We start from the raw sequence: 10,915 nt of genomic DNA on the forward strand, positions 1-10,915 counted from the left end.
TGGTTGAATTATCATACAAACTGTCTTTTGCTCAATGAAAAATATTGAATGATTGTCACCATAATGACCACATATATCAACAAGCATCTGCTGGCCATAGGCTCCAGTAGCAATAATAACTAAATCGTCAGCATAAATCAAATGATTCACCTTATAGTCACCAATAAGGCATCCATAGGGAAGTGTGGAGAGATTCTTACTAATATCATCCAAATAGACGGTGAAAAAAGAAAGGTGACGTAATGCTGCCCTGTTTTACCCCATTCTTTGAATGAAAAGATTCAGATAGTAACCCATTCCATCTCACAACAAAGTCTTGATACTTATACATATATGACAAAATCTTAATGAGGTATAGGCTTAACACCCCTTTGCAATAGTTTAACATACAGGATATCATGACGAACATAGTCAAATGCTTTGGATGCATCCATAAAGGTGATAGAAACAGGAGTACTGCAACGTTTATAGTAATTCAAAATTTCTTTCAAAACAAATATTGACATATCAGTACCATGGTCTGGTTTAAACCAAAATTGGTGATCAGTGGTTGTTAAACATTCCATACAGCGATTTAACCAGACCCTTTCGAACAGTTTGGATATTGTTGTTGCAACTGCAACAGGACGATAGTTAGATTTGTCACAAATGTTGCCACCTGGATATTTTGGAATAGGAACTAAAACAGTGGTCATCAATTGTCTAGGAACAGTTCCATGAATCAAAATGGCCGAAAAACAAAGGGACAAAAGAACATTGACTCTATATGGAGCATACTTCAAATGCTCAGGTGATATATCATCAATACCGATGATGGACCTGTCTTGAGGTTTTTAACTAAATCACAAATTTCTTCGTGGTGCACAGTCATGTCATTACAGTAATTAATGTTCGAAAAGACAGGTGTCGATTTGGTACCAGTTTTGGTCAAAATAGTTTCATAATGGCATTTCCACATATTTACTACTTCAGCGTCACCAGCATGACCATCAACAGATGATGGAGCTATTGCTCTACCTTTACGTTTATTGACCTCTTTCCAATACTCCTTAGAGTTACTCTTTAATTTTTCAGCCATGGCATTCGCACGCATTTCTTTTTCTGCCCTCTTACACTGTGCAAACTGCCTTTTAAACTGTGCCGTGGACCTTCGCATAAGATCAAAGAAAGGGCCAAATCTAGGAGAGCCGTTGTCCTTCCAGATCAAAAAATCAGTACGTGCTTTGCCATAGTGTTCTTTCACAACTGTATTCCAACCTGGTATTGTATGCCTATTTGACTTTGTGGCTTTGGGAAGATCCTATTTGCGGCAGTTAACAACGCTGAAATAATGTCACTATAAAATGTATCAATCAAATGAGAATGAATACAACAGTCTGTGTCAGTACAAGCCAAAGCCTCAACAGGAATATGAACTTCAGATAAAAGTCGATCACAAAACACTTCAAAGTTCCAAAGTTGACAAGATGACGCTTTGTTCCAACAAGGCGTATGTGCTTCAGATTGTGACGAACTACTGAGCCTAGGTAGCAAATCGGTCTTCAAAGTGAACATTACAGGAAAGTGATCGGAAGAAATGAAATCATAGTTTACCTTTACAGAATGAAGGTTTTGTGTTTTTGGACATTTTTTGGTGGGTGGTTGTATTTTAGAGTCCATTCCCACAATCACTGCGTTTATACCTTCCTTTTTGTGGCATTTTTTGTGTCCATTTATACCACGCCTAATGTTATAAGAATAGATGTTTCTTGCATTTTCATTGATTCTAGCTTGTTAAAGAAGTCTTTCGTGTCCTTTGTTGATTGTCTTTGGACTATTGTTTTTATGAAAGAGTCTAGCAATTCTGAGATGTAGTTTGTTGGTGGGATAAGTTATCCGATAAATATTGTTCCTTCCAGTGGGGTTTTGTGTATTTTGGTAGATGATACTATTGTGATGTGCATATTTCTTGGTTGTGTGATAGAGGAGCTGAAAATTGCCTCCTCAATGATTTTGTTATCGCACATGTTTTTTCGTCTTTTTCCATGTCCACCATATTGTTAATATCGCAGTGTGTTGCTTTAAAGTAATAGTTTGAATTTTGAAGCTCTCTTTTATTTTCCTTAGTAGTATGTATCGTTTTTACAATCGCTCTGTCTCTTCTTTTTCGAGACCTTTATTGTGATTTTTTGTTAGTGTTTTTTGTTTGTGTTTGTGTTTTTGTTTGTTTTTTGGGGGTTGACAGATTGTTCAGAGGAGTCTTTTCTGCTCGAGTCATGTTGTTTCTGATGTGGGTTTCAAAAGGAATTTGCCCTATATAATGATCTTAGTTGCTTCCAGATAGTTTTCCAGTTTCGGGTTACCCATTGTCAGTGGTGTCCATGTGGACTTATCTTTGAACGGATGTCTGCTGATTTGATTGTTTTTCATGATATACCGTAACTCAATCTCATGATGTGCATCAATATGATCTGTGTGGGTAGGTGTTAACATTTGATAAAGGTTTTTGATGAATCTGAGGTTCTTTCTCAGTTCTTTTAATTTTATTTAACCTTCCCTTTTTTTGCAGGCTTCGTGTACTTTTTCGACATTTCTTGTGTTTTGCTTTCTTTGTTTGAGAAGCTTTTTATTTCGCTTGTTGAATTTTCTGTTTGTGTTTATCTCTTTGTCTATGCGGTGCCAGACACATGGTTTAGTGCAACGGTAGCTTGGTGACCTTTATATTATAAGGCTGTTTGGTTTTATATTTGAGAGAAGAGAAGTTATATGTTCTTGCCTTTGTAAGCTAGCTTACTTCACTAACATGAATTTTGTTAAAAGCCCCCTTCGTTCGTTTTTGCATGGTTTTGCCGTTTGGTAAAGATTTTCGCTATACGTCATTGACAAAATAAGAGTAATGACATAATGACTTAACTTATCTATGCAACAACTGCAAAAACTTCTAATCAAACAACGGGTTTAACAAGAAACCGGAAAATAGGGCAATCAAACACTGGCCACAATTTTTCAAGAAAAAACCTATTACAGTATATACAAGTCATCGTTGATGGCACAGTCCCCGCTTGTCCATTTTGTTATAATCTTTGGTGTCTAGGTAGCTGTGGTCTAGGTAGCTGTGGAATGACATTGATGCAACGGGTGCATCAGGCCTGTGACTTGCATAATAAAGTAATCTGAGGAACTTTCAATAAATGACTTATCTCTGCCGGTAATGACCACTGAAGGAACTTTTGATTACATCACACACAACGATGCCGTCACTGCCTCTAGTGTCATGACGGCACATACTATACACATGGTTTGGTTGAATTTTCGAAATGGTATGGGATCGGGTATGTTGTAGTAATCAGCTATTTCGAATCATATAATGAAACAAATTAATGTGCACAAGAATGCAGCCATAGTATTTTATCTTCGTATCACGTTTGAAGAAAATCAGTCCATCGAGGGACAGTGATCTATGTTTATATTTCAAAGACATAAAAAATCACACCAAAATTGAAATCAAATGGCTGTCTATTGACCATATTGATCATAGCACAAAATTAGTAGACATGCATATGTATGCCATAGTAATTTATCTGTGTACCAAGTCTCAACAACATTGGTTAAGGGATATTTGCATATGATAAAGCCTCAAAGACATGAAAAAATACAAAAATGACCATCTGGCAGCAATATTAGAAAAAATGACAATCTGGCAGCCATATTGGAACATGCCACGAAGTAAATTGACATGTACATGTATGCCATAGTGCTTGATCTTTGTGCCAAGTTTCAACAAAATGGGTGTAATGACCTTTGAATTACGCTTCAAAGACATGCAAAATTCAAACAAAATGGCAGTTCTGCAGCCATATTGGATCCTATCGCAAGGTTAATGATACATGCATATGTATGCCATAGTGCTTTGCCTTTGTGCCAAGTTTGAACAAAATCAGTTCAAGGATGTTTGAGTTATGGTTCAAAGAATCGCTAAAAAATGGCCACCTGTCGGCCATATTGGATCATATCACAAAATAAATTGGTGTTCATATGAAGGGCATAACGTTTTGCTTTTGTGCCAAATTTGAACAGAATCGGTTCAAGGATGTTTGAGTTATGGTTCAAAGACATGAAAAAATCGCAAAAAAATGGCCGCCTGTCGGCCATATTGGATCATATCACAAAATAAATTGGTGTTCATATGAAGGGCATAATGTTTTGCTTTTGTTCAAAATCGAACAGAATCGGTTCAAGGATATCTGAGTTATGGTCCAAAGACACGAAAAATCCCGAACAAAATGGCTGCCTCGCGGCCATATTGGATCGGATCGCAAAATAATTTGACATGCATATGTAGGCAATAGTGTTTTATGTCTTTGTGCCAAGTTTGAACAGAATCTCTTCAAGGATGTCTGAGTTATGGTCCAAAGACATTAAAAATCACAACAAAATGGCCACCTCGCGCCAATATTGGATCGTATCGCAAAATAATTTGACATGGATATGAAAGCCACAGTATTATGCCTTTGTGCCAAGTTTGAACAGAATCTGCTCAAGGATGTCTGAGTTATGGTCCAAAGACATGAAAAATCGCAACAAAATGGCCACCTTGCCGCCACATTGAATCGTATCGCAAAATAAATCGATGTGCATTCTGTAGGTTATAGTGCTATGCCTTTATGCCAAGTTTTAACAAAATCGGTTCAGCAGTGTCTGAGAAACTGTTGATGACGGACGGACGGACGGACGGACGGACGGGACCCAATCTATAAGTCCCCGCCGGACTTCGTCCGTGGGACTAAAAATCAAACAGGGGGGGTGGCAGTTTAAATGAACGGTCTGAGCAACAAACCACGCAACAGCCAGACCACAACATAATGATTCTAGCATCTCTCTTTGATTAACAATGACTACCATCTAACTAAATATGCGGGGATACAAAACCATTCCATGATGAAGGGACCCCACTTTGGTCCTGAAACACCGTTAAGACGAATCACACAAACATAAAACCATTTTACCGGGGACCCAGATCTCATGACGAGGGTCAAAGCACTATCGATTCACTTAACAACTACCCACTCATTTAAACGTTTAGAACACTCACTCAACAACCGGCAGTCAATGATGAGGGCCTTGCAGTTTTAGAAGAGTTTATTGAATATATGCATGGTAGATCCAGCACTGTGGCTATACATATGAATGATGCAAGATTGGACCTATTTGCAAGCAGCAACGATCAAACAATTTAATTCCTCCAATTCAGTTGACACTCATACAACATGCCAAAGGTGATGCATATCAGGCAGGTCATATATGGGGAGAGGAAATGTATAATTTGCCAAATAGACCTACATCAAGAGACAGGGGATGGGCATAACAACGTGACACTTGGTGCATCTATCGGACAGCTCCGTCTCCTATTGCTAAAGTTGTCAGAGTTGACAAAATGTGGCTGTAATGTGCCGTTAGGTTTGGGTATTATAACAGTGATCTGATTTGCACAATACCGTACTTTGAAGTTAATCTACCTAAACTAATATCATCCTAATGTTGACAAAATAAAGTTTTAGTATTTGCTCCGAAAAAGTAGAGAACAGTTTTTTGAAAGGTGGCTATGATTCGATAAGTGCTAACTTCAATAGTTACAATTTTTATGTTTTCCATTAGGAGATGAACGGAATTACAAAATATACCTTTAAAACCTGAAAGAACAGTCTCAGGCACATAAAAACATACAATTTGACACTAAATTCACTTTAATCGATAATGAATTCTGCATTTTATACCTTAAAATATAGTATATAGATTTGCTTAAAAGTCATATTGGCAAAAAGGCCATCATACGGCCGTCATCTTAGATGAACAAAATCACAAAATATTCCTTTTAAACCGGCATGAACAGTCTCAGGCACATAAGTTACGTAGGATTTCATACAAAACCACTTAAATGGTAATAAACTGTACTTTTATGCCATTAATCTGGTATATGGATTTGCTTGGAAGCCCACGGTCGCCATGCAGCTGCCATCTTGGATGACAAAATAAAAATATACCTTTAAAGCATGCGATATTATTTTCAGACACACAAAAACATACGACGTGACCCAAAAATCATTTAAATTGATGATAAATTGTGCATTTTATGCCTTTAAATCTAATATATGGATTTGCATGGAAGCCATATCAGAAAATGGCCGCCATACGGTCACCATCTTGGATGGACAGAATCACAAATATGCCTTTAGACCTACAAAAACAGTCTCAGGCACATAAACCATACAATTTCAAATTGACACAAAAACCCCTGAAATCGATAGTAAATTGTACTTATTATCCTCAAAATATTTACTCAGCTGCCATATAGGAACATGGCTGCCATAGGGCCGCCATCTTCGATTTTCTGGTGGCTGGCGTTGTTTAGTTAGTAAGTGATACAGTAGTAATGGTTCTGCAAAGTTTTATTCTATACACTAATGTCGACATAGTGGGGAACCATAAAAATATTTGTGAACCGGTGATTTCAAATAAAGACTACAACAGAGAACTTACATTACAGAAAAAATTCCAGCATTTTGACAGACAATATATATTTATCTCACAAACTCTTAAACACAATACGAAAACGATCTTGAACACAATCAAACAAAAATAGACAGTCTAACTTGCAGAATGAAAGAACAAACTTCTAGTTAAACAACTATCGAATACATACAATCTGTCAATATACCACACAATTTGTGCACTGAAAACGAACTTTAGGCAAATGATGAAGAAAGTCTGGCCAAACTTTAGAAATATAGCGTCTAAGAATCGTACTGTCTTACACACTATAAATATAATAACATTAAGTGCAGCTTATAGTTATGAATGCTTAGCCTGGCGGACATACACACACACACACACACACACACACACACTACACACACACACACACACACACACACACACACACACACACACACAATATATATATATATATATATATATATATATATATATATACAGACAGATAGTTGACAAACGGCACACATTTGACAGTCTACACAAATACCTCTGTCATTGTCATATAGAGATACATATATGGGAGTCAAAATACCTGGAATGGCTTCATAACAGTCTTTGATAAGAGAATTATATAAAATTAAAATCAACTCAACACAGAAAACAGAACATACCTCTGCTCATACGGCTTGAATGAATATGTTGTGAGATTGTAGCGAATATTCTGGGCGTGAAGATAAGGATTCACAGTAAAGTGATGTACCTAAAACAAGGACGATACCAGCTGCTAGGAACTTTGCCTCAACTTCAAAAGAACATATGCTTGTAGCTCTGTTTACACCTTCGTCAGCAGTCTATGTATCAGCAACTTAGATTAACTGAGTCACATGATTTGTAGTTTAATGATTTTTATGGTACACACCTGTTACTATTTACAACATCCTGAGAGAGCAGATCTTATCAAACTGTACAGTTCAGGTGACTGTATTTTCAAGAGAGTAAATTTCCTTGAATGGAATTAAGCTTGACCTCATGAAAATATAATCAATTTACAAATATTCTTATGCTCATACTAGACACATCAGTTGACTACCTTGTTTGGTTCCAGTAGTAGATAGGCTTTATGCATTCTAAAATTCAACAGAGATTCTAAAGTCGGTTAAACTTTTATGAGCTGTCTCACTATAAAGAAGACTTAGGTCACTCTATGTCACCACATACGCCATATATCATTCACCCATTCGCGTTTATTACATTTTTTATGGCCTTTTATTGTTTATTACCAGTAATTAACCAAAAAACTCAAAATTTCAGCCTCAATAAAATTTGAATACCTGGTAGCAAACATTTGACTGTTTGTTTGCAATTACCTAAAAAAGAAATGATAAATGTGTCTTGTTGTAGATAATATGTTTAATGGTCATAAAACATTACATTATCATCAATGAACTTTTGTGTTTCATTGTCAACAAAATGGACGTACTTGCATTCGATGACATCGTTAAGTTGTGTGTCGATACTTACAGTGTTACTGACATTGAAGTGGCCAAGTCACTGGTATTTGATGTATGTAGAGAGTTTAGCTCACGTCGTCTAATACGACGCCAAGGGCTGAACAAATCGCAATCCAATGTACAGGATATAGTGACCCTTCTGCTTGAAGTTGATCCTGAAAACATCCCAACTTTTGTTGCTCAGGATCTGACCAAGTTACCTCCAGTCGATTACAATTACGTCGATATGTCGTCCCTTTTGTCTAAGTTCAACCGAATGAAAGTGGATCTCGATTGTCTAAAAACTGAGGTTACTACTATGTCCAGTCTTTATTTACGAACTGCTGAGGATATCAGTCAAATAAACCATAAAATCGGCAATTTCGTACTTGGTAAAGTAATACCACAGCAGGCTGCGGAGAAACAATGTACTCGTGAGAATTCCACTTTTCATGCTGATGAGTTTTGTGACAATACCGTCAGTGACATCCCACCTGCTACTCATGTAAGAAATAATGCAAATGAAGTTGTTTGTGATGACACCAGTGAATTGATGGCAGCATGCGATGCGGAATCTGAGAGTGTTAATGAGGTAACACCTGATACTGACAACAATGATGACGGTTTCACAACAGTGTTATATGGTCGCCGTAAACGTAACCCTTCCAGTTATGCTGACGCTGTGGTCCAAGGTAAAAAGTCTGATCTATCTACGTGTAAATTGGGTGAGAGTCTCGCTTCAGCTCCACCACCAGCCACAGTCACTCAACAAACTGGTGACAAAATCTGGAGGGCAAGTCGTCGCAACTTTATGCTTGGTAATAAAAAGGACACGAGTATTCTGTCAGCTGCCAATCCTAAATCGTCATTATTTGTTACCAGACTTCAGCCAGACACGACACCCGATCATATCATTTCGTATATTGGTGAGATGTTACACATCAATGTTGTTAGCTGTGTACAACTTAAAACAAAACATAGATCTTATGCTTCCTTTTGTGTGACTGTCAACGCCATGAATCTGAAGACACTACAAAATCCTAACTCTTGGCCAGAAGGGGTATTAATCCGCAAGTTTTACCAGCCACGCAAACAGCTATGAATCTCCGCATCTCGTCATATAACTGCCGTTCTGTGAAGAACTCGATAAATGCAGTGAGGGAACTGTGTGAAACCCACGACATTTGTTTGCTTCAAGAGCACTGGTTGACCAACGACAACATTTCTCTGCTCTCAGAGATTCATTCAGACTTTGATTACTATGGTGAGTCACCAATTGATACAAGTGAAAAATTATTAATTGGTAGACCATATGGTGGTCTGGCATTTTTGTGGCGTAAATCCATCAGTCATGCTGTCAAAGTTCGCTCATTTCAAGACGACAGGATATTAGGCATTGAGGTTGATATTACTAATCGTAAGATGTTAATTCTGTGTGTTTATATGCCAACCTGTAACAGTGAAAATCATGATGATTTTATGGCCTATTTAGGTAAAATACATTCCATTGTCCAATCTAGTGACTGTTTTAGCTACATGGTAATCGGAGATTGGACTGCAGATGCTTATTCCATTTTTAGTTCATCTTTACACAATTTTTGCAATGAATATAGTTATCGTATTTCGGATGAGATCCTTCTCAATGAAAGCTCATTTACCAATGTTAGCGACGTTCATGGCACTACGTCTTGTTGGATCACTGTATCACAACTTATAGCGCTAATCAATGTATTAAATCCATGTCTGTTTTATATGGCTATATACTTTCTGACCATTTTCCTCTGAGTATAGTTTGTATAACTAGTATACTACCTTCATGCGAACCTACACTTTACTCCAATGGATATAATGCTAGAAGAGATATAAACTGGTCAAAGGTGAACTGTCATCAACGTAGTAGATATTTTGACATTTCTGATAAACGTTTATCTGATGTATTAATTCCAACTGATGCTCTTTGCTGTGCCAATGTGCATTGTAGTAATACTGATCATGCTCAGAGCATATCCAATTTTTACGACAATATTATAGATTGTCTTTATTCTGCTGGTATGGAGATATCTTCTAGTCACTGTAACAGTACCAAGTATATTGTTCCTGGATGTAATTACCATCGCAAAGAAATTCATTCTATTGCAAGAGACGCTTTTAAATTATGGCGTGAATGTGGCAAACCCAGGCATGGTCCGTTATCTTACTTTAAACGTTTGACACATGCGCGTTTTAAATATGCTTTGATAATCTGTAGGCGTAGTTTGGAGCAAGTCAAAGCTGATGCAAATGCGAAAAATCTGAAAACAGGGAATTATAATAAATTTCGGCAATCTGTTAAGAAAATTAATGCAAAATCTCCACTCAGGTCTAGTACTATTCATGGTTGTAGCGGCGATGCCAATATTGTTGAAATGTCGAGTAAACACGTCGGGGATCTGTTCAATGTGGTCCATTCAACAAGAGAAAAATCATTTGTTCTTGATAGTATTGATGGTTGCAAAATGGATGATACTATTTTTATATCTCCCACTGATGTTAAAAATGCTATTAGTAAATTACAATTAGGGAAATCGGCAGGGCCTGATTTCCTCTCGCCTGAGCATTTTATTTTTGCCAGCAAAAAGGTGTATATACTTTTGAGTATGTGTTTTACTGCCATGCTTTTGCATGGTTTGTGTCCTCATAGATTCTCTGCTACTATTTTAGTCCCAATTATTAAAGACTGAAATAGTAACATTACTGACAAAAACAATTATCGGCCAATTGCATTGTCAACAATTGCTTCGAAAGTCATGGAATTTGTTATTTTGGGCAAGATTGATTGCTATCTTGATTCATCACACTACCAATTTGGCTTTAAGCCCTCTCATTCTGCTGACATGTGTGTATTAGTTTTGAAAGAAATCATTAGTTATTATAGGAAACGAGGTAGCAATGTTATTATTACGTTTATGGATGCT

The 10,915-nt window shown here is 37.0% G+C and overlaps 1 protein-coding gene across 1 annotated transcript; it reads left to right on the plus strand.

Annotated features, from left to right (window-relative positions):
- Positions 1-7,941: 7,941 nt before the first annotated feature.
- On the plus strand, positions 7,942-9,063 carry LOC139124307 (uncharacterized). Its single transcript, XM_070690447.1, has one exon. It carries the CDS (start codon positions 7,942-7,944, stop codon positions 9,061-9,063), a length of 1,122 nt encoding a protein of 373 aa, XP_070546548.1.
- The last annotated feature ends 1,852 nt before the right edge of the window (positions 9,064-10,915 follow it).

The sequence above is a fragment of the Ptychodera flava genome, assembly GCF_041260155.1.
Source record: "Ptychodera flava strain L36383 chromosome 23 unlocalized genomic scaffold, AS_Pfla_20210202 Scaffold_23__1_contigs__length_28996876_pilon, whole genome shotgun sequence".
NCBI classification, from domain to species: Eukaryota; Metazoa; Hemichordata; class Enteropneusta; family Ptychoderidae; genus Ptychodera; species Ptychodera flava.